Source organism: Cervus canadensis, chromosome 7 (genome assembly GCF_019320065.1).
Source record: "Cervus canadensis isolate Bull #8, Minnesota chromosome 7, ASM1932006v1, whole genome shotgun sequence".
Lineage (NCBI taxonomy): Eukaryota > Metazoa > Chordata > Mammalia > Artiodactyla > Cervidae > Cervus > Cervus canadensis.
In genome coordinates this window covers 40,933,279-40,958,735 of record NC_057392.1, presented here as the reverse complement: position 1 = coordinate 40,958,735, position 25,457 = coordinate 40,933,279, and the positions used below count along the sequence as shown (strand labels likewise).

General features: G+C 40.9%; 1 protein-coding gene across 2 annotated transcripts; it reads right to left on the bottom strand.

Annotated features, from left to right (window-relative positions):
* Positions 1–763: 763 nt before the first annotated feature.
* On the bottom strand, positions 764–24,252 carry POGLUT1 (protein O-glucosyltransferase 1). 2 transcript variants are annotated; one of them, XM_043474981.1, is made up of 11 exons: positions 24,081–24,250; positions 22,501–22,591; positions 20,890–21,033; positions 16,411–16,546; positions 14,079–14,200; positions 8,179–8,238; positions 6,684–6,783; positions 4,919–4,977; positions 3,720–3,887; positions 2,936–2,992; positions 764–2,348 (listed from the first exon to the last, which is right to left on the bottom strand). In XM_043474981.1, the coding sequence occupies exons 1-11, from the start codon at positions 24,163–24,165 to the stop codon at positions 2,192–2,194; spliced, it is 1,179 nt and encodes a 392-aa protein (XP_043330916.1). In that variant the 5' UTR covers positions 24,166–24,250; the 3' UTR covers positions 764–2,191. The 2 variants fall into 2 exon arrangements, with proteins under 2 accessions (XP_043330916.1, XP_043330918.1); XM_043474983.1 differs by lacking the exon at positions 20,890–21,033 and having other exon boundaries at positions 24,081–24,252.
* Positions 24,253–25,457: the final 1,205 nt, after the last annotated feature.

Genomic DNA, 25,457 nt, shown 5'->3' with positions numbered 1-25,457 from the left:
AATTTCATGGTTGCAGTCAATATCTGCAGTGATTTTGGAGTCCAAGAAAATGAAGTCTGTCACTGTTTCCATTCCCCCTCCCCCCCATCTATTTGCCATGAAGTGATGGGGCCAGATGCCATCTTAGTTTTCTGAATGTTGAGTTTTAAGTCAACTTTTTCACTGTCCTCTTTTACCCGTGTGGCTCAGCTGTTAAAAGAATTCACCTGCAATGCAGGAGAACCAGGTTCAATCCCTGGGTTGGGAAGATCCCCTGGAGAAGGGAAAGACTACCCACTCCAGTATTCCGGCCTAGAGAATTCCATGGACTGTATAGTCTATGGCGTCGCAAAGAGTCGGACACGACTGAGCAACTTCCACTCCACTTTCACCCTTGTCAAGAGGCTCTTTAGTTCCTCTTCATTTTCTGCCATGGTATCATCTGCATATCTGAGGTTGCTGATATTTCTCCTGGCAATCTTGATTCCAACTTCGAACTCATCCAGCCTGGCATTTCGCATGATGTACTCTGCATAGAAGTTATTAATAATAAGCAGGTTGACAATATACAGACTTGACGTACTCCTTTCCCAATTTGGAACCAGTCTGTTACTCCATTTCTGGTTCTTTTGCTTCTTGACCTGCATTTAGGTTTCTCAGAAGACAGGTAAGGTGGTCTGGTAGTCCCATCTCTTTGAGCTTTTGGTTTAGTCAGAAGAAAATTAAAATAGAATGATAATATTTACCAGGGCCTCCTATTGATAAGGCAAAACCACAGTACAACTCAGAAATCTGGATGTCTTATTGCCAGATTTATAGCACCTAAGGACACAGTCCCCATGAGCTTTTAATACTCAAAGACAAAATTCAATTTTAAACATTTGCCCTGTTCTATGCAATGATCTTATCAGAAAGTCCTCTAAGAAGGTCCATAGACTTATAGTTTCGTGAAAGGGAGTTTAAATGGCCAAATGCATGTTTCATAAATGGAAATATAGTCCCTGATTTTATATAACTGAATCTCACATTTACTAATTTTGGAACCAGTTGATACCAAACAGTTCTTAAGAGGCAAAGGAAAAGAGTTGATTTCTCAGTGGAAATTTTGGGCCTAAAGAACAAGGATAGTTCTGAGTCATTGGACTACATGGGTTTTAAACTAAAAGTTTCTCCTCATTTTTGACTGTTAGGGAGACTATCCTGAGATTAAACTACTATCCAAATGTCTTTTTCAAAAAGGAAAAAGGAAGCACTCCAACAGGATGTGCACTAAAACAGGAATCTCCTGTATAAGTAAGTGCTAAAGTTGACTGCTCTAAACTCCCAACTTGACACCATTTCACGCATGAAGACTCCTTGAGATCCCGGCAGGTGTGGACTGCTGCCAACTCAAGCAGGAAAAATATTAAGGGTGTGTGAAGAATGAGGAAGAGTTGCTGTTTTATGCACAATTCCTTCAAAGAGTAAGGACTATTTCCTAAATTTATCAGGAGGTTTTTAATCATTCTTTTTTGAAAGAGAACATAAAGGATGTGAAGGCACAAAAAGGGAAGCTGAAATCCAACTGCAATGACTACTCATGCAATTGGCCCCTTTCTACATGGCTTTATAGAAACCTCCTGAGTACCAAAGAGTTTTTGTACGTGTTTACAAAAGAAAGCTCCTACATTGTTTCATGGCACACTGCTGCTTCCTTAGACCTTTCAGAAAATAATCCCCAAGTATTCTTTACAAACGCTAAAGGGCTTTCTACGTTAAAATACAGTGACAGAGATCAAGTGTAGAATAAGTGCAGAACTGTGGTGATGAGTTGTACTAGTTTCATATGAGAGACTTTCTACTCAAAAGAATGAGACAAAGGGCATCACCCCATGGGTACAGTCAGTTTCACAGTGTGGACATACACATATGGATGATCTGAGGCACAAGCTGTGATTGGTCCTAAGAAGATGAAAGGCAGAATCAGGTTCAAAACCCACATCTCACGATTTCTGGTCCTTCTTTAGTAAAGATGTTGAGCGACTTCCTAATTGTATTCCACACAATTTGGATCTTTCTCCAAAGTTGCTCCTGGTACAGCATGATAAGGAAAGCCAGATATCTGACTTGGTAACAGTATCCAAGGTATAGGTGTCACATTCACAGCAAGCTTCTCACCATAGGATATCTGAGGTCTGATGCCATAGAGAGGACTATGGCCTGATCATGACTACTAGAGTTCAGTTTTCAAAAGGTTGGGAACAATCTGATTGTAGCCTTTCCTTTTTGTTACGTTATAGGACAGAAATTTAGAGTATTCGGTCAACAGGTTCTCCCAGTAACAGGTGATGTCATCCATCTTCAAGTGGTTCAGAATAAACTGGCTTCCCCTAGAGACAAGATTAACAAGAACAGTTAAAGCATAACATTTAATAAAACTAGTAGCTTACATTTGAGTACTTACCTGTGCCAAGCACTGTTCAGAACACTTCATGTAAATTAACTCTTTGATCTTCAGAACCAACTCTACAGCCATCGTATCTACTGCTGCTGCTGCGTCGCTTCGGTCCTATCTGACTCTGTGCGACCCTATGGACAGTAGCCCGCCAGGCTCCTCTGTCCATGGGATTCCCTAGGCAAGAATACTGGAGTGGGTTGCCATTTCCTTCTCCATAATATCTACTATACATGTGCATTTGGAAATAGACATTTTTTCCCCCCTTAAAAACAAATATATAAAGAGCCAATCCTCAGAAAGGGTACTTAAACCACTTCAAAGATTTCAGTCTAACTCTACAAAGGATGGGCTTGGGACATAGGCGAATGTGTGGTTTTCCCCAGGACAGCTTTGATTCTAATTATCTCTGTATAATGAGGCTAACATTCAGATAGCACCATGGTAACAACATTCTTATGATTTTAGCTTGGGAAAAGTAGGAATGATTAAAGTGGAAAAAGAAAAATGAGCAGAACTTACCTTTCAGCAATTTCTTGAGCTACATCATCATTTGCTTTTACAAACTGCAACAACTCCCTAAAATGCAAAGAATTATTAGGTTTTGAAATACAGACCATGCTCATTAGTACTAAGCAGAGAGATCACAGACTGAGGTCTGTAGTTAATCTTTAGATATATGGATGTTGGGTTTTTTTAAAAGTAAAGCTATCGGGTCCTCACAGGATCAAAATAGCAACAACAAAAAAATATTCTGCACATAGGTTAAACAGTCTGTTGTAGTTTTGGAACATATTTGGGAAAACAGAGAAATGTTCAGTGATACACACCAAAAATCAATAGTGAAGAAAAAATTTCCCTCCTGTCTCTTGCTCTGGTCCCCAGAAGAGGGCACTGGGCTTACATTTCTGGCCCTCCTCCGCATGCCGTCCTAACTCTTCCCATCATGAGAGGAAATCTGCCTTCGTTTCACTGAGGTCAGTTCTCACACTGTATCTGAAAATCCTTTTGACAATATAACACAATTGAATACCCGTATCTATTTAGTCTTTGAGAGATTAGTGCTTTTTCACTGCATACTATCTGAATGTTACATTTTGAATCAGCATTAGAGCACTTAAAAAATTAAATCCCACTCAAGTCTAGTTGGATAATAATGCAATAATATCTTTGAAAACCAAATTTTTTTTTTTAAAAAAAGCTTTCAGTGGAAAAAGTCATTAGGAATAAATATCTTGAATGGCTGGGGACTTAGGGGCAGGCTGTGGGAGTCATCAGAGACTATGCTTGAGGGATGGCTGCTTACTGGACGTTGGAGAGGTCTGTTTTTACTGGGACGTAGTGAACCCATGGCTTCAACTGTGGGTAGAAGAATTCCAGCCACTCGTCACCAACATGGAAAACAAGTGAACCACACAGAAAGAGGTGTTTGAACCGGAAACTTGCAGCGACACCCCGAAAATTAAACAAATACCTGGAAAAGAGAGAGCAAAATATACTTGATAATATATTCCTGCTACCACACATGACATTTTTTTCTTATCCCCTCTTCTTCTCTCCTTTTATTACCCTCTCTTCTTTCTCTTTCCATTTTTAATTTTCAAGGACCCATCAGCATGTCCCTGTGGAGTTTCCATAAACTCCTTGCTGTTCCAGGGGTTAGAGCCTGTTCCTGGGAATATCAGGGTGAGGGGGAAAGAGAAATACTTTCTCCAGGCAGAGACAGATAGAGCCAGCAGCTGGGTGCTGGGCAGAGCGTATACAAAGCTCAGCGGAAACAATATCTCACCCCATTTACAAGTTTTTCTAGGCCTGAAGTCTCGACCTCATCATGGGCACCCCGCAAAGCCTGGCTTTCCCCACAGGGTTCCATATATGGTCAAAGGTGTGCCCTGCTCCCTGTTTCCTCTTCAGAAGTCTGGAGAAGACAACCAGGCATGCCTAATCCATCTGGAAAACAAAGCTAATAACTAAGGACATCTTCTTTTCAGCATTTCTGGTGCCTGTCTCCACCCAGAGCTGCGTCTACTCTGTAGGTCCCACTGTGCAGTGTAATCACCATTCATTTCCCTGAGTATTCCCACTGCCCACCTCCTGACCTTGTTTTACCTTTATCTCATTCTTAGTCTTGGCATTTGAATATAACACATTAGTTACGTATGCCTCATTCATGTTGAACCTTAAACTAGTTTTATTAATTTAGTAAATGACTGATCTAACTTCAGCTCTTGGCTGTGTGGGGTGCGGAGAGGGGATCCCATCCCTTTGATTATGGGCATACAGGCTCCCTGGAAGCAGGGACCATGTTTCATTGTCTCTGCAGTTCCCAAAGAACCCAGTCCAGAGCTTGGTGCACAGCAGGCTCTCCGTAAACAATAACTAAATGAATTAATGCGACTTTCACAAACCCCAGGTGGACCCTAGTATTAAAGTTCTCACCCAAAGAGAAGCTATTCCAAAAGCAATAGGGAAAACCAGAAGAGTCAGGAGTCCTGGAAATCTTACTTGTATTTGCAGTGATCCACAAGATGGACATCCTTAGCAGCTGGCTTTCCCAAGGTATCCTTTCAGGGAAAAGGAAGTTGTTAGTATTAGCAGCAGGAGCATTTATTGAAGATCACTGTGCAACAAGGGTCACTGAACATTTCATCATCATGACCTCACTGAAGTCTCAGAACGCACAGACTCAGGAGGCAAGGCTGTCTCACTTTATAGATGAAGCAGCCGAGGCTTTGAGAAGTTGGGAGGCTTGCTCAAGGTCACATGTAGAAGAGATTGGGCTTTAACTTGGTCTGTGTGATTTTAGAGTTTAAGCTCCCCTGGGGCCATGTGATTCTTCCTCTGCACTCAGGAGGTCATGGCCTGCAGCACAACTCACTCTGTGTAAATCATACAGCAAAGGAGGTTACAAATGGTGGTTGGTAGGCTTAGAGGTGTAGCCCACACATAAATTTTGTTGTACTCACAAAGTATTTGAAAAATAAATATTCAAACCACTGCCCAGCATTTGTAAGTGGCAGGATACTTCTTACAAAAATCCAGATTTCCACTTTTCTTGGGGGGAAAAAAAAAAAAAAAGGAGGATTTGGCAAAGAGAGCTCCTATTCCCCTTGGCAGAAATGACTGGACCTTCAGTGCTCTCTCCTGCTCACTACTGCAGCCCCTGGGGGCATCAGAGTCCGAGACCCCTATCCCCTATCCACATTCCAGCCACCTTAGCAGATGGTGAGGGGAACAAGTCTTGCTTGCTTCTGCAGGCTCCCATAGTAGATGCTGTCATGAATGGATACATTTTCTTCATACTTTTATTTTTTAACAAAGTTTCTTACACTGCATTTGCTTCTGTTTGAATTAAATGATCATGTGATAAATACATGCATCTTTACTTAGTATTTCTTAGTTTTCACTTAGTTTTTCTGACAAGACGTTTAAACATTTTCTCCTATCATCCTCATATGGTATATGTAAATTTCAGATGAGGACATTTACAACTTAAGGGTCTTTGAATAAGGCAAGAAAGACAGAGTTAAGAGGACAGAGATGGGACTCCCAACCAAAGAAGCCTGTTTCACCTTAGAATCACTTGGGGAATTTTAAACAAATGAAGATGCCTATACACCATTTTCAGAGACTTTGATTTATTCTATTAATTTTTAAGCTCTCTGGCTGGATTGTATAGTCAGGGTTGAGAATCAATGGTTTAAACTAGATTTTGGCAAACTTACCGCCCATAGGCCAGATCAGGGTCACTGCTTGTTTTTGTACACAACTCACAAACTAAAGTTATTTTTACCTTGCAAATGGTTGGAAAAAATCCAAAGGACAATATTTTTATGACGTGGGGAAATTTCATGAAATTCAAATTTCAATGCCCTAAATAAAGTTCTATTGGAACACAGCCATGCTCATTTGTTTACATATTGTCTACGAATGCTTTCACACTGCAGTGGCAGTGCTGAGTAACTGCAACCCAGACTATAAGATCTGAAAAGCCTAAAATATTTACCATCTAGCCATTTACAGAAAGTGTTTGTGACCTCTGGTTTAAACCTTCAAAATAATATAAAATATGAGTCATAATAAGAGCCCGGAAACACAATGTGAGTTTGAAAAAGAATAATTTACACATATACTAATTTTAGTCCATGGAACGTTCTCAACATTCATCCCACCACTGAGAGGAAACCTAATGTGAGGTTCTACCCAGGTGCAATGTTCTTGGAGTGAGAATGTTCACTGCTGTAGCTCTAGTCAGATAATTAGTGATTACTTTCATAGATTTCCAGGCCTGGTTTTTGGTGTACTCTGCATCAACAAGTTTTGGGTTTTTCCGAGATAGAAGAATGAGAGGATCTCGTTCTGGACTTGTCCTATAAAAGAAACACAAGACATAGAACTATGTGTCCTACACTGTAAGATCACTCCCAATCACTGAAAGGTAAGCAGTAATCAGACCCAATGCGATGACCATACGCACAGATGAACAACTCATGGGTTATTTAATAGAAGAGGAGGGGGATACTAGATCCTACAGCATCTAGGTGGTGCTGGCTGTTTGCCACTGTACCCTTCAGGGAAGCAGAGTATTTGGCCCTCTTTGCTTGCATCTAGTCTTTAGGATTATGTTATTCCGGATACTACAGCCACATCCCAGGGAATTATTTCCCTTTTAGAAGCTTCATGTAACCTCTAATCACTGGTACTCATAGCTTACCACCCACCAAAACAGCTACATGACCTTTGTTGGGTGTGCTCTGTAAAACCCAGTATAACATTTAAATTAAAAAGACAACTTAAGGGCTCAAACACCTGAAAACTTTTTGTAGAAAAAGTCCTAGTTATGGTTCTAGTAGCAGATGATATTGACATTTGAGGGGTCATGGACTCCCTGAGAATCTGATAACTGTGGACACCCTCTCTACATATCCCCGTATAACTTCAAGGAGTTCCTAAAAGTCTTGAAGTCCACACGTGGATCCCAAGTTAAGAATCTATAATCTGAAGATCTGAGAACCAGAGATGTTGACAAGGAACCATTAGCAGCGATTGTTGGGCTCATTTGCACCCTGAAGTCCACCACCAAGTGAAGACAGAGTGTGACCTCTGACAAGGACACACTAAGAAACCTGCAAAACTCTCCCTTCACAGTCTCCTTGGTATTCATCTGTCCAACAGATACTCACTGTGCATCTACAAGGTGGGTACTGTTCTCAACACTGGGGATATGGAGCTGAACAACATGGACTCAGTCTTCCCCTAACCTTTTCACTTTCGCTCTACCTTCCTTCCATGCGTCTCTCTCAACTTTCACCAGTTTCAGTCTGCGCTTCCACCACTATTTGGCAGCCACATGGTCTGATGAAAAAGGCAGCTAGAAGAGCTAGTGATGGTTCCTGCTCTGCCATTAAGTGGCAGAGAGTCAGTGGGAACAATCATAAAGTACTCCTAGGAAAATGCAATCTCTCAGGCAAGAGAACAGCTCATTGTTCTATTCAGCATTAAATAATTAAAGTCCATCACACTCATCACACTTTGTAAATGTCTGCTGAATGACTAGACAGATGAAGTTTACTTCTTTGAATTTCAATTCAGCTAAAAGTGATTTGGCCAATAATTTGAGTTCTACTCTAGCCTAAAATTCTGTGATTCTATGTCTTTTTCTTAGTTATCTTAGTTTTCTCTTTGAACTAGAGTTCCCCACACCCTCAAAATTTTACACATCAGCCAGAAGAGTATCTTTGTAAAATGTCAGAAAGTATAATCACCTTGATCCTCGGAAATATGCTGTAGAATTTTTCTTCTTCCATGGCCACTGTGCGGCTGACCTAAAAACAGATTTCATTAGTTTCTGTGTTTCTTCCTTAACTATAGAAAGAAGTGTTTGAATCATTTCTAAAGCTTAGCTGAGAGCTTTACATTTTAAAGTAAGTCTGACCCAGGCTACTCAATTCACTAGCAAGGTAATGCCCAAAATCCTTCAAGACAGGCTTCAACAGTATGTGAACTAAGAACTTCCAGATGTACAAGCTGGATTTAGAAAAGGCAGAGGAATCAGAAACCAAATTGCCAACATCCGTTGGATTATTGAAAAAAGCAAGGGAATTCCAAAACCATCTACTTTTGTTTCACTGACTATGAAGTCTTTGTGTGGATCACAAACTGTGGAAAATTCTTAAAGAGATAGCAATATCAGAGCACCTCAGCTGCCTCCTGAGAAACCTGTATACAGGTCAAGAAGCAACAGTTAGAACTGGACAGAGAACAATGGACAGGTTCAAAAGTGGGAAAGGAGTACATCAAGGCTGTATATTGTCACCCTGCTTATTTAACTTCTATGCAGAGTACATCATGCAAAATGCCAGGCTAGATGAATCCCAAGCTGGATTCAAGATTGCCAGGACAAGTATCAACACCTCAGATAGGCAGATAATACTACTCTAATGGCAGAAAATGAAGGAAGTAAAGAGTCTCTTGATGAGGGTGAAAGAGGAGAGTTAAAAAACTGGCTTAAAACTCAATATTAAAAAAACTAAGATCATGGCATCTGGTCCCATCACTTCATGGCAAACAGATAGGGGAAAAGTGGAAACAGTGATGGATTTTCTTGGGCTCCAAGATCACTGTGGACAGTGACTGCAGTCACAAAATTAAGACACTCCTTGGAAGAAAAGCTATGACAAACCTAGACAGCATATTAAAAAGCAGAGACATCACTTTGCCAACCAAAGTCCATACAGTCAAAGCTATGGTTTTTCCAGTAGTCATGTACAGATGTGAGGGTTGAACCATAAAGAAGGCTGAGTGCTGAAGAACTGATGCTTTTGAATTGTGGTGCTGGAGAGGACTCTTTAGAGTCCTCTAAACTTCAAGGATATCAAACCAGTCAATCCTAAAGGAAATCAGTCCTAAATATTCATTGGAAGGACTTATGCTGAAGCTCCAATACTTTGGCCACCTGATGTGAAAAGCGGCTTATTGGAAGAGACCCTAATGCTTTGAAAGATTGAGGGCAGGAGAAGAAGGGGGCAACAGAGGATGAGATGGTTGGATGGCATCACCGACTCAGGGGAAACAAGTTTGAGCAAACTCTGGGAGATGGTGGAGGACAGGGAAGCCTGGTGTGCTGCAGTCCATGGAGTTGCAAAGAGTTGGACACGACTTAGCCTTAGCGACTGAACAACAAGGCTACTCAAAAGAAAAAGCTCTAAATGACATTATGTTCCCTTTTATTATTACTTTATCTTTTGGAGATGCTAGCTAGCAATATGTGCACATCTACTGTTTGGTTAATAAGTTAACAACATTGAAAGAAAAGTTCCCCAAAGTAAATGACATGTTTAGGGCTATTTAATTCAGTACAATGAGGATTTCTTCCTTACTTTAAGCATGATGGTTAAGGATGAGATGGTTGGATGGCATCACCGACTCGATGGACATGAGTCTGAGCAAGCTCTGGGAGTTGGTGATGGATAGGGAAGCCTGGCATACTGCAGTCCATAGGGTCGCAAAGAGTCAGATACGACTGAGCGACCGAACTGAACAGATTGATAAAATTACTAGCCAACAATAACTGCAGAGAACATCAGATACCGAATCAAGGGCAAGGAAATAAATTCCTTCCTGACTTTATGTTTTAGATGCATAGGAAGTATCATCAGATTTAGTCTGATTTTGCAAAGCATTCTGGTATCCTCAAACTGTACTTAGTGCTCCATAAAGACCAAGTCCCCGAGACTCAATTCTCAATACCAGTTACCACAGCCAGCTTTCCTTGCTGAAACTGCTAGCTCACAGATGCATCATTTTTTTTTTAAACACCAAAAACATTTTGTATTGGGGTACAGCCAAATAACAATATTGTGATAGTTTCAGGTGACAGATGCATCATTCTTAACTTACTTTGTGGGAACCCTTCACAGAAGTTTTTGCAGCGTCTTTCTCTGAAAAACGAGGGGGTAAGACTGAAGTGGAGTTCATGAGGGCTTGGTGATCTGTTTGCTATAATGGAGAGACTTCGCACATACACTTTTCAGGTAGAGACACTGTTCAGATACAAACAGTGTCCCATTACTCATTTTCTCCTAAGTGACCCAGTCCTCCATATTTTCTTGGCTTATCTTCCAGTTCTTTCTCACTGGATCATCTTTACCTGATTCTCCAGTCCAACTATTTCTTACTCTGTCCCATACTCCCTCCTAACAAATCAGAACTACTGTAGCACTGGGGGGTGGAATGGGGGGAGAGGGGGTTCCTAGGTGGCACTAGTGGTAAACAACCTGCCTGCCAATGTAGGAGACATAAGAGATGCAGGTTTGATTCCTGGGTCGGGATCAAATATAAACATATACACACACACACAACTCATTCTTACAACCTTACAAGATGGCTTTTATTATCCCTACTTAACACAGTCGAGGCCTTTAAGAGGCTAAGCAATTTGCCCAGCATCACACAGCTAGTAAGGTTTAAATCCAGAGTCCCTGTTTTTAAGCCCTATTCTACCTTTACTTTCCATTTATGCACAATATTCTATTTTATAGCCATGTCATAATTCACTCCATTCCTTATTGGTGAGCTTTCAGGTAGTTTTAAACTTTCTACTTTAAGAAACAACATTGAAGTGAATATCCCGGTATGCACATTTTTGCGTACTTGTTTAATTATTTTCTCAGGATAAATTCTTGAAGTAAAATGGCTGGGTCAAAGGATATACACATTTTACATTTTGATATATTACACTGCTCAACTACCCAACCAGAAATACTGAAATTTTAAGTATAAATTTCCTTAGTCCTTGGGAAAGCTGAATTTAATACAGACAAACTTGAACCAAGTATCATCTGTTTTCCCTCTCCCTCATTTTCCCCCACCCACCTATCCACCCCCTCAGAAGACCCATGTTAGGATTTTTGTCTCTGGGCAAGCACTAACACTGGTGCTGCCCGAGCCCTCTTTTATAATCTCACTCCTCTGCTGACAGTAGAGTGAATCTTTAAATCCACAGGGACACTAAATTCTTCTACAGGGTGAAAAGTAAGTCAATGGGGACAAACTTCCAGAAGAGCATAAAGATGGAAACACGCCAGGCAAACACCAATGCAGATCAGTAAACAGATTACTAAAGTTTCAAGGTAAGAAATGAAATCACGAGGCTAGAGATTCTGAGTGGAGGGCTCTAAAAAATAAAATTGCAATTCTTAAATCATGAATAAATTCAGCTCAAGAATAAAAGGTGAAGGTATCAAAAGAAAAACATATTCACGTAAGTTAGATTTTTAAAACATATTCTATCTCCCTAAAAATTGCTTATTAGTTTGCAAATGGTAAAAGTGTGGCAACTACGCAGTAAAAGAGAAGGATAGACTTAAGAGCTGTTGCAGATTAAAACAAGTTAAAAACACATAAAGACTAAATACAACACAAGATGCTAGACTGGATCCTGTATTTGAGAAGAAATGTGTCTTATGGGACATTGTTATGACAATTAAATGTTGAATTAACATTGTTCCCTGTATTTGATAATGGCAATGTGGTTATAAAGGGAACACTCTTGCTCTTAGGAATTATGCAGCAAAGAATTAAGGGGTACAGAGCCATAAAGTATGCAAAATGCTCTCTAATAGTTCAGAAAATAAGAAATTATGCAAATATTACACATGCAGCCTACACATACATTGAAGGACACAATGAATCAAGTTCTTATCTGATGGAATACCATGCAACTGTTTAAAACAATGAGGCAGTTTGCTATGTACTGCAGCAGCAGCTGCAGCTAAGTCACTTCAGTCGTGTCCGACTCTGTGCGACCCCATAGACGGCAGCCCACCAGGCTCCTCTGTCCCTGGGATTCTCCAGGCAAGAACACTGGAGTGGGTTGCCATTTCCTTCTCCAATGCATGCATGCTAAGTCGCTTCAGTCGTGTCCAACTCTGGGTGACCCCATGGACAGCAGCCCACCAGGCTCCCCGGTCCACAGGATTCTCCAGGCAAGAATACTGGAGTGGGGTGCCATTTCCTTCTCCACCTATGTACTGACATGGAAAGATCTCTAAGACACACCAATAAGTGGGGGAAAAGTTGCCTAGGTGGGACACATTGATAAATTTTTATAAGCACACAAAGTTTCCATATTCTGAAAAAAGTTGTTTTTAAAGAGATTTTAAAAACAAAGTAGGGAGGGGGGATTGGGACAGGGAATACTTGTAAATCCATGGCTGATCCATGTCAATGTATGACAAAAACCACTACAATATTGTAAAGTAATTAGCCTCCAACTAGTAAAAGTAAATGAAAAAAAAAAAGAAAACAAAGTAGATATACAGCAGGTGGGAAAAGAGCTACAAAAAGAAGAGTGTGAAAAGTGTATTTGCAAGCACCTGAGGGAAAAAAAAGAATCAGAAAACTAAAGTCAAGAGTAACTTCGTGAAAAAATGTTAACAACATTTTTATTTTTCCCTCTCTCAAAATTATGTTCAAAATGAAATGCTAAATAAGAAATGACAGTCTCACAGTCTGGCGGACACAGGAAATATTAACTAGTGGAGAAGATAATCCTCTTGGAAACCTGGATTTCAGGCCTAAATTGGTTCCTTGACCAAAGTCACTTAACCTCTCTTGAGTTTGCATTCCCTCATCCCTGAAAGAAAGAGCTGGACAAGAACAGTGAAATGTGAGGCCAAGTTATCTTAAAAAATAATTTCCCAATTATACTTACTGAATAATTGACTTGTTTATTTAACCAGTGTCTCTAGGTGACACAGAGGACTACAGCCCTACATGTTTCTCCAGAGAAGGGATGTTCTCTTCATCTCATTTAAATATGTAGTCACACTTAATACAGGTGATAGATATTTATGAAAATTAAGTTGAATTAAATTATTGCTTTCTCTACATCTGAGAGAAGAACTAGAAAGACTGTATTTCTAGAAGTTTACTAATTAGGTACCCAAGTTGTTTGGATCATTAATGTAAAATGCAGCTAGGTAAGAAATACCTACAGCTTGATGAACAAGACAATCTAAATTCTGAAATGATGGCAGGATGCAGACAACAGGCCAAGGCAGGTCTCAATCTTCAGTTGAAACCTGTAATGACTGTCCTAATCCTCATTACCCTCCTGTCGATAGGAGGACTTCCCCCACTATCAGGATTTATACCAAAATGAATAATCATTCAAGAAATGACAAAAAATGATAGAGGGTCTGGAATAAGCTTGAACTTGAGATGCCTATGGAACATTTATGCCCACTGCATCCCTGCCTGAAGAACTTGGATCTTAATTGTAAAGTACATTTATGTTCTTCCAAGTCATTTTCTATCCTTCCCCATAATATGATCATTTATTCTTTCCTATTTATAAAAGGAATTTACTCTTAAAGAATCTTAAAAGTATAGAAAAATTTAAAGAAGAAGAAAAGAGGCTTCTATAATCCCTCCCACAGAAGCACTGCTGACATTTCAGGGTAAGTTCTTTTGCTCTTTTTCTATGGATATGTAAATACTTCTATACACATATAAAATTGCTTATGCTATAACGTGTTTTTTTTGTCTTTTACTTTTAGTTTAAAAGTTAGTCATTTTAGAGAAAATAATTGTTTATACTTAACTGTTTATTTCAAGGTGATCCAAAAAGAGGGAAAAATAAAACCTTCTCTAGAGGACCTACCTTACTAGATCTTCCCTGAAGAGGTCCCACCGTCCAAGACCCGTAGGATATATTGGCCAAACAGCAGGTCCTCCTTCCCAAAATGTCCAAGCAGGATACATGATATCATGGTACTCTGATGTCTTCAACAGAAACAGAGAAGTTATTTTAAATGTCTTGGAGCAGAGGAAGAAGCAGCAAACTGCACTCTTATCATGGGATCTGGAAAAGGCCTTGCCCCTGTGTTATACCGTCAAAGACATATCCAAGCCTAGACTCTGGATGCTAAAAGGCAAAAATGGTCATGGGTTAAAATTCATGGGCTGACTGAATCCCAGAATATGAAATCACACTAAATGTCAACTTTTCCAGTTCCCAAAAGTTCTGTTTTTCTAGAAGACATATACTGTTAGAGATTTTAGTTTAAGGAAACGATATATCCAATTCTGAATGACCACACAGCTTTCTCATCTTTTAACTGATATCGTACTTGGAGTGTATATGGTCCTACCAGTTCTTAGTTATTTCGTAGATAAGTCTTTCAGGAGCAAGAATTAGGAAATACAATGCAATAGTTAAACGAGTGTGGGCTCTTGAGAAAGATTATCTGACTCCAACTCTTTCCAACTCTAGGCAAGTTACTTAATCTTCCTATGCTTCAGTTTCCTTATCTTTATAACTAGAGAAATTATAATATCGATAATAGTATCTATCTAACAGGCTTGTTTTAAATATTAAACGAGTTAATACATGTAAAAAACTTAGAACAGTGACACATAGTAAATACTCAATAAGTGTTAGTGTTACCTAATACTGTGGCACTTAGCTCATATTGGTTGGTCAATAAGTTCTGAATTATTCTTTGGTTATTTTTTTTTTTTGATCAGGGTCAAAAGTAATGATGGGCAGAAAGGGGGTAGGGGTATTATCCCACACCCTTTGAAAAAAATTTGAAACCATTTGAAACCTTTACATGGTTTCAAAGGTTTGAAACCTTTATATGGTTACTTCTGTTAAAATTCTGGCCACTGATAAGCCTTTAATTCTACTGTCTTCCACTGGAATTGCATATGCAATAGGCTGTTTGCCTTCTTTCAAATATTTAAAAAATGGTATGTGATTCATCAAGCACCTCAGGCATAACAGCTGCTCAAAAGAAACTGCATACTTATTATAAAGCTGACAGACTAAAATCCCTCCCTGGCAAACTAGGAGTCATTGGTTTAAAAAGAAGGGGCAGGGGGAAGGAATTAAAGATGAAAGGAAAGTTAGTATACTGATGATCATACTTCATTATCCACAGAAAAAACCAGATAAATAATAAACAGAAATCCTTACTGACTTACATGGGAGCCTCTATCTGTTCTTCTGAGAGGGCTTCATGACAAATAACGGGACCAAGCACTTTTGAGAAATGAGGCTAAACCATGGGAAATGCAACACAATGTGGCCTCAGCCCACTTGCAACACAGGAAATAAACAAGTCTAGAGAGAAAGTAAACTCTGATAAAGAAAAAGTGGGGATAAAAAGTCCCTCTGCTTAGGAGACACCAAATCAGAAACAGAGTTCCTTTTCTTAAAGTCCAGAGGGTTTTCCCAAACCTACTTTTCTCCCATAGAATTTTCCATCCACTCTCTTCTAGCCTCCCCCATCCCTGCCCCCAAGTGCTTTCACATTTAGTCTCTAGGGAATGAAGGCCCATTCCTGCTAATACATCATTTGCAAGAACCTAAGCACTAAGATATTAACTGTGCCATATTCTCCAAGCCCATAAGCATGTCCTAGTACTCCTATCTCTCTGTAACCAGACTCAAAGATCACCCTCTCATACTGGTATCTTAGGCCTATCCCCTCAATGCACCGTTTGGGTGCAAACTGTGTGGTTATTTGAGCATCTTTAGTCTGACCATTAGCCTGGCGAGGACCCTGGGATACAGTGGCCAGACAGACAATACCCAATGGCATGGCTGATACATACATTGTAGGAGCTCAACAAATATATTTGTCGAAAGTCCATGAGCTTTCTTGGGTCACTCTCTCCCATGCTCTGTAGGTTCTCTGAACCCCACCTCCAATGTATTACAGGTTCCTCAGCCTCTCTCATTCCTCACCCTCCACACTTAGCCCTAGCTAAGATCCCAAGCAATCATACTCATCACTTACAGGTCCTCACCTCCATCTCCTCAGTCTTATCATTCAATGACTGTGAAGCTAACCGGGACACAGACCCGCTTTGGGACCTCAGGCCTCATCCTTACCATTACCCATCAGACTCTGCCACATTCAGTCATCTCCTGCTTATGCCCTAGAAGACCACCCTCCATCCCCTCAGACAGCCCTTCCTGTACTTACCTTACTGAAGGAGAAGATTGGAATGGCAGGCTCCATCCATTTAGGAACCTGAGGATAATCTCGCACATTGATCACCATCTCCACGTCAGGGAGGCGCCCAATAATTTCCAAAATAAAGTGTTCAACACCACTACACCTGTCAACCAGAAATACCACAACTTCACCAGAGCAGTGCCTGCTCTCAGACAAGGCAGGGTCCCACTGACACTTTCAAGGTAAGACAAGCCAGCATTCAGGTCACTGGCCTGCAAAGTGTCCTGACAGCAATGCTTCTGAAGGGACTATTCCACTCTTTCATGTGGTGCAAGTTATCTTTTCTGGCTAAGCTTCTCCAGCTTAGAATAATAAAATTCTCCAACTAGATCATTCCAAGTTTGATCGGAATGTTATCGCTACTCCACCACTTCCCTCTTTTCATTTCCAGCATTTATTTCTCCTACATGGAATAGTTTAATTAGTAAGCAAGATGTAAACTTTGATAGGAACTGGAAAAGCTGATTTTCTAATTGTATCCCTTGGGCTTTGCATCTCACAAAGACATTTTTATTTCCACCATAACTAAGTCTCATAGTTTATGAGGAAGGATAAAGAAACTTTCATTACCTTCAACCTAAATACAGAACATTCTCAAAAGCAGCTTTGCAAGCCAGAAAGAGTGCCAGGTACATAATCACAAAGATTGTCACATAGCTTTCAGAACAGATTTTCTAAAAGGATTTCTGGAAAGAAAGTAAGTATACACCCAGAGCTAACTTTCCTGCCCCACCCTTGAGTTCCAGACCAGCACAGTACTGGTAGCAACATTCCAAGGTCTGACCAAAATTTTCTGGCAGCGCGATAATGACTGATATATATATATAGGGTGATAACTACATATCAATATATAGGGTGATAACTAAATAGCAATCGTTCATAAACATACAAAAAAGATGGTCAACTGTACTACTAACAAATAAATGCCCCCAAAGCCAAAATTATAAAAACAGAGAATAAAATGGTGCTCATCAGAGGCTGGGGAAGGAGGGGATAGGACAGATGTTGTTTAAGGGAACAAACTTACAAGAAGCAATAAATAAGCCATAGGGATCTAATGCACAGTGAAGTGAATATAGATAACAAAATGGTATTATAATTATCAAACTTAAGAGACTAGAATTTAATCATTTCCACTACTAAAAAAGAAAATAATTATGTAACATGATATAGAGGTGCTAATTGTTGCCACAACAGAAATCATATTAAAATAAACTTATCAGATTAACATGTTATACATCTTAAATTTACAAGTTATATGTTAAATATATTTCAACAAAAAAGTATCAACATGACAAAAGAAAAAGTCTAGTGAAGCTACATTCTAGTTTCTACCAATCAGATTGTCAAAGATCAAAAGAGCCTGATAATACATAGTGTTACTGAGTGTGTGAGGTCTATTCTGAGCATGTGATAGGAGGGTGGTGAATGTGTAAACACAACCTATTTAGAGGACAATCTGCTTCTATTTATTGAGACTTAAAAACACTTTATTTGCCTAGTTAATTTTACTTTTATACTGTAGATATATGTACAAAGGGGCTTCCCAGGTGGGGCTAGTGATAAAGAACCCGCCTGCCAATGCAGGAGACCCAAGAGATGCGGGTTTGATCCCTGGGTCGGGATGATCCCCTGGAGGAGGAAATAGCAACCCACTCCAGTATTCTTGCTTGAAGAATCCCATGGACAGAGGAGCCTGGTAAGCTATAGTCCATGGAGTCACAAAGAGTCAGACATGACTGAAGTGACTTAGCATGAGTGTTCAAAAGTCTAAGTTCAAGAATGTTCACTGCAGCATTGTTTCCATTAGTCAAAAATTAAAGGGGAGAGATGGGAAATAATTAAGCATCCATTGATATAGGACTGAATAAAGAAATCCATAAAATGGGTTTTTTATGCTGCTATGAAAGAGTTTTCCATGTACTACTCCTATGGATCAATTTCAAAATCTATTGATACATGGAAAGCAAAAGTAAGTTGTAGAACAGAAGATACAGCATATTCTGGTTTGCTGATGAATCTAGACAATTGAATATGCAGATTATTTCTGGCAGGATATACAATAAACCTGCAAGTGTAGTTGTCTCTTGAGAGGAAGACTCAGGGACCAGTGGAATGGTGGAGGGCATCACTGTATACACTTTTGAGTTAACCAAATATTTTACCATGTGCATATAATACTCCTTTGATGTTAAAAAAAAATTACTAGTTACAAAGTTTAAAAAATGTATTACTGTAGTACATTTACATATTAACAGCTCAAACATGTTATTTTCTTTCACATCTGGCTTTTAAAATAGCACTCTCCCATACTGCATGATTCTATTTATATAAAACTCAAGGAAATAATCTATAATGAGAGAGAGCAAATCAGTGGATACCTGAGGATGGGGATAAGACAGGAGGAAGGCATGACAGGGAAAAGGAGAAAGAAGGGCCACAAAGGGGCACAAGGTAAGTTTTGCAGTGATAGATAGGTTCATTATCTTGGCTACAAATATATATATATATGAGATACATATTTTGATATATGTATCAAATTGTACACTTTAGATATGTGCAATTTATGCCAACCATACTTCACTAAAACTATTATTTAAAAAAATACTGTTATTCCCTATCTTTGAAATGATGTATCTCCAGGGTTAATTAGATGGTGCTCCAGTTCCTTAGCAAAATCTTTCAGCTCATCCTTGAAATGCTGAGTTTACATGTCCTTTTGTTCAGAACTGAATACTTTAAATGTCACTGATATTTCTCAAACTGGGTGAATTAAAAGTATCTAGACCTAGAAAGATACTACTTTTGGCCAGATAAGAGTCCGAGATATTACACACCTGTGTCCATTTCATTAAAGATGCTGGTTCTAAATATTTTGTTTTGTTTCTCTTTTATTTAACTCTCAATTCTTTAGCTGTGTATGTAGTTGGGGTAAGGAACTTTCAAAGTATTAGAACTCTAGACTATTTTATTGCCAATGAAAGGTCCCATCCTCTCTTAAGAATATTTCTAAAAGCTCAAGATTCTGACCACAATGCTCTGGGGTCAGGAATAAGAGCTATGTGCCTTGCAGAAACTTCAAGAGCACAATTTAATTTGATCTGGAGATTGTTCAGCTAACTATCAAACACTGGAAAACCTTTTAAAGTCCAAAAGACCTATATTGATATTTTCTTTCTCATTTGTAGAAATCACAAATTCCTCTATACTCATAATTTGTAGTTAAAGTCTCTACTATTGCTCCAAGTAATGAAACAAATGTCTATGTAAAATATCTCAATGATTTTCCCCACTACCACCTTACTTGCTCCTGACACTTGAAAACCAAACTTGTGATTACCTCGGAATATGGGATGTTAAATGATCTTTATATTTTTCTGTTGTTGTTTTTATGTATTTTTGACAGTGAAAATATACTAATTTGTAATGAAGTTATTATGACAAAATATAAATCCTTGTGACCAAATAGATGCATGTTTTTTTTACAATACTGCTCATTTATTTTACTTGTAATGACATACGTCATTTAGAAAAAAAGATCTTAGTAAGGGAATACTCTGCCTTCTGGGTTTTGTACTTTGCAATTTTATAAAGATTTGAGGATTTTTTTTTTCTTTAAAAGAACTCCTGGGAATTCCCTGGTGGTCCAGTGGTTAGTACTCTGAGCTCTCACTTCACTTCCCCGGACACAGGTTCAATCCCTATTTGGGAAACTAAGATTCCACAAGCCAGGCGGCTGAGCCAAAAAAAAAAAAAAAAAAAGGCTGGAACGAGGAAGGTTTATTGTTTGTTGTAAATAATGCTGCCTAAGGGCAATTTCCAGCCTCAGTCTACGACCCTCCCCATCAGCCTTTAGCCCACTGATAAGGAGCTTCAGCTCTCACAGCTAAAGTCCTGCCGAGTATGGCCTGTGTAATCTGCAGCCCTAGTTATTTCTCTTGCCTTCTGCCACCTTTCTTAGAATAGTTGTCATCTAGAACAATAGCTGTCCCCTGACAATCAGTCATCGCTTCTCCTTCAACCCAGCTCACTCACACCAGTTAACATTAGCCTGTGTCCTGCAGCTGCTATATCTGGAGAAGAAGGGGTAGAGCCACATCCAGTACAACCAGTGATGTGCCCCAGCCTTATAAAGAGAAAGGAGACAGATGTCACTATTGTGGGGTCCTGAAATGTGAGGGTTTACTGGTAAGCCCCTTTAACTAGACTCTATGTAAGAGTGTCAGTTGCTCAGCCGTGTCTGACTCTTGTGACCCCATGGACTGAAGCTCACCAGGCTCCTCTGTCCATGAAATTCTCCAAGCAAGAATACAGGAGAGGGTTGCCATTTCCTTCTCCAGGGGACAGTCCCAACCCCAGGATTGAACCTGGGTCTTCTGCATTGCAGGTAGATTAGTATTAAGTAAGCAATAAGGTCAGAAAATATATGTACTTTATAGCTCTTACCTTGAGGGGAACATGCAGTCACTTTCTCGGTATAATCTGTTCTTAATGATCTGATAGTGGGTCCCTAGCTTCCGTCTGACTACCTCTGCCATCATCTTCCTGGAGATACCTCCTCGGAAAGGAGTTAGATCCTCTTCTATGACACTGGAAAAGAAGGGGAATCATCAAGGAAAGCAGGCCAAGAGAGGGGTACCATCCTACCACTTCCTATCTGTAGGTCTAGGCTTAGTATCAGAGAGCACAGTAAGCTTCGGGAAAGAAGAGAGAGCAGGAAGAGCAACCTCTTTCCCAGAAGCACCACAGGTAACTTAAAATAACAACAACAAAGCAACAAAAAAGAAAAAGCAAGCCAGTAACGAGCATCTCTTCCCCTCCCTCTACCTGGACTGCCCCTCCCTTGCCTGCTGCATATCCTCCTCAATACTCGTGTCACACCTGTGTCCTCCTGGTCACTGCAGACCCACTGACCTTTCCTTCTCTGAACCCCACAGAAGGCACAGTTTATGCCTTACAGCTTGAAACCAAGTCTTATGTTCTAGCCTGTTCGGCCCCTACCACCCCCACACACTCTAGCAACATGTGTGACTGACAGGAGTAACTAGGAATTACACTATTTTGTATCCCTTTTATGGAGAAGGCAACAGCACCCCACTCCAGTACTCTTGCCTGGAAAATCCCATGGACGGAGGAGCCTGGTGGGCTTCCATCTATGGGGTCGCACAGAGTCAGACACAACTGAAGTGACTTAGCAGCAGCAGCAGCATCCCTTTTAAGGCTTGATACAAACCAAGTTTTCAGTAAGTATCACATGCATCAGATGAATTTTTTCAGGAATTATAAAATAACAAACATAATGAGGAGTTAAAGGACTGCCATTTAACTGATAAGGAATCTGATATCTAGAGAAGTGACTTGGATCTAAGACCTGAATCTGGCACTAGAATATAAGGCTGATTTCAAAGTAATCTTTCTACCATCATACTCTAGCCTTAATTTGCATACATTAAAAGATAACCAACAGGAAACATAATTTGATTCATTTAAAAATATGTTCATTCCTTCAACAAAATTTACGGAGTACTTACTAAGAGTAGGGCTTCAAAAAAAAAAAAAAAGAGTAGGGATTCCCTTGTGGCTCAGCTAGTAAAGAATCCACCTGCAATGCGGGAGACCTAGGTTCGATCCCTGGGTTGGGAAGATCCCCTGGAGAAGAGAAAGGCTACCCACTCCAGTATTCTGGCCTAAAGAATTCCATGGACTGTATAGTTTATGCGGTTGCAAAGAGTCAGACATGACTGAGCAACTTTCACTTACTGAGAGTCAGCACCAGGAATACAACAGCAAATGTAGGACATATGCTTTGACCTCAAGAAGCTTTCAGTCCAGTGGGGAATGCAAACAAGTACATTCCTACAGGGAATTAACAGGCAATGCTGAGACCACCTGGGCCTCTACTATCCCAGGGTATTTTTATTCCCTAGAAATCAGAAAACCACCTCAGGGATCCTGTCTGCTCTGTGACCACTGCAACCAAGGTCTCTTGGGGATTTTAGGGGACTTCCTCCTGACAAGATCTAAATTCTTAAAGATGGGTGAAAGAAAAGAACTCACCCATGGTAACAGCTGCAGTCTGAACTTGAACATGGTTCGTAATTCTCCAAAGCCCTGTTAATTTGGTCAATAAATACTTTCCATTTTGAATCTTCAAAAAGTGAAGAAAATGAAGGTTAACAAAACACTCTTGAGTATTCTTATTCACTAGCAACAGGTAAGTAGAATCCACAGAAAGCCAAAACTTTTGTTAGACACCCCCTTTTCGTCCCCACTGGTAGAAACGGACAGCCAGGAAGGATACACTCTACAGCTCTGCAGCACTCAGGTCAAGGCCGCTCCTCTACTCTGCTCCCAGACACCCGAGAGAGGGGAAAGTTCCCAAGTTTAATGCCTGGCGCTCAGACGGTTACGGATCAACTGGTCACACAGATCCTCAGTTTTTACTAATCAAACTGAGCCCTATAAAGAGGATCGATTAAAAGCCACAGGCATTAACCCTCCTTTCATCTCTTCACACACACACACACACACACACACACACACACACCCCTATAAAGAGGATCGATTAAAAGCCACAGGCATTAATCCTCTTTTCATCTCTTCACACACACACACACACACACACACACACATAACCCTCCTTTCATCTCTTCACACACACACACACACACACCCCCCCTATAAAGAGGATCGGTTAAAAGCCACAGGCATTAACCCTCCTTTCATCTCTTCACACACACACACACACACACCCCCACAGGCATTAACCCTCCTTTCATCTCTACACACACACACACACACACACACACACCCTATAAAGAGGATCGGTTAAAAGCCACAGGCATTAACCCTCCTTTCATCTCTTCACACACACACACACACACACACACACACACACACCCCTATAAAGAGGATCGATTAAAAGCCACAGGCATTAACCCTCCTTTCATCTCTTCACACACACACACACACACACACACACACACACATAACCCTCCTTTCATCTCTTCACACACACACACACACACCCCCCCTATAAAGAGGATCGGTTAAAAGCCACAGGCATTAACCCTCCTTTCATCTCTTCACTCACACACACACACACACACACACACCCACAGGCATTATCCCATCTCTACACACACACACACACACACACACACATTATCCCCCAGTGTGTCTTAGGGAGGTGCTGGGTAGCCAAGCGCACACACACGCACACACACACACACCCACCCACCCACAGGCATTAACCCTCCTTTCATCTCTACACACACACACACACAGACACACACAGACACACACACACATTATCCCCCAGTGTGTCTTAGGGAGGTGCAGGGTAGCCAAGCGTGGGCCATACCCGCTGTGGGCATGCCCTCCCCTACCCACTATCGCTCCAAATTCTGGAGGATGGGTTACTCTCCAGGGTTCTGGGCAGGAGAAGCAGCGCCAGACACCCAGAGGCACTCTCTGCTTCGAAGAGCCGCCGTGCCCGCTGCCCAGCTCTGCGCTGCAGCGGCCACAGCAAGAGAGGGGCGCCGGCAGCACGGGAGAGCGAAGGGCGCGGAAGAGCGCCCCGGAACGCGGCCAGACCCCGAGCCCCAGCGGTGGGCCCGGCCCTCTCCGGAGCGCACCTGACTCCTTCTCGCGGCCCGGCACCGGGGGCAGGAGTAGCAACAGCAGCCACAACCAAAGCTGGGAGGGCGCCCCCAGCTCCATCGCCTGCCGCCCAACTGCGGACTCCCGGCTGCTGCGCGGACGGAAGCGGAGCCCCGCACAAAGATGGCCGAGGAGCCGCACCACGTGGGCGGAGGGCCGCCCAGCGCAGTGACGGCGGAGCGCCGCTCGGCCTCCCGGTCCTGGTCCCGAGCCTGGCAGGCCTCCGGGTCCTGGTCCCGAGCCTGGCAAGCCGCGCAGCTTCTCTGGGAAGGCGGTGCAGGCTGTCAGCTGCTGACCTGCTCGTTTGTTTAGAGCTGAACTCGCGCTCTTTATATATACATGTATATGCATCTCTCAGATAAAATCGAATCCCAGGAGAGAATGAATAAATGGCACCCCGGGGAAAAATGTCTCATATTTGTCCTTTACATTCTATAACATCTTGAAAACATCTTATTCTCCGCAGCCAAAAACCTGAAAGCCAAAAAGGAAACATTTTTTTCGCCCAAAGATTTACAGTTAGTGGCACAACCCGGGCTAGCTGTTCTTTCCACGGCCTCAAACTGCTTCTTCTTCTTTTTTTTTTTTTTTTACTAAATAGTATAGATTTGAGCACTTGAATGTCTACAGTACTGTTAGACCTCAAATGATTGCAAATAGTATATAGCACACGTCTCTTTGTAATAGCAATTTATAACAGTCAGGGTGACTCGGGGGGAGGGCAAAAAAAACCAGAAGACAACATTATACTGTAAAGTGTAGGCATATACAGTGATCATACAGTTCCAAGTATGTATCCATTGTGTAAAATGTGCACGGTGACACCGTAGGCTCTGTGGAAATACAAGATGAGATCTGTGTCCTGAAGAAATTTAGATCTAGTAGGGAGAAAAATATCCTTCCCGGGAGCTTATTTACAATTTAAGGCAATAACTAAATGCTACTGGTTTCAGTGAAGGGAAAGATCAATATGGAAATCTGTAGAAAGAGGCAGGAAGGGTATATTGTATTCCAGGCTGAGGAAAAGGTGATGTTGCAGTTCATGAATATTGTGCTAGAGATGCTGAAAGGGGGGAGGCCATAATTTGCAGGTGGGAGTAGAACCTGGGTTGATGGTAGTGAAGCATTTAGGATGTATGTTGAGGAATGGTGGAAGATAAAATAATGTTGATTAGTTAGGAATGGCTATGTAACTCATTTTGGGTGAGTGGGGAAGAGGAGAAAATGAATCCTTAATACTGTATCTTACAAGCCTTTAGGAATCTAAATGAAAACGAGTCAGTTTCTTCTACTTCCAGGAAGGTGTGCAATACTTCAAAGTGGATAATTAATCAAAAGCCCACCAAGCAAGG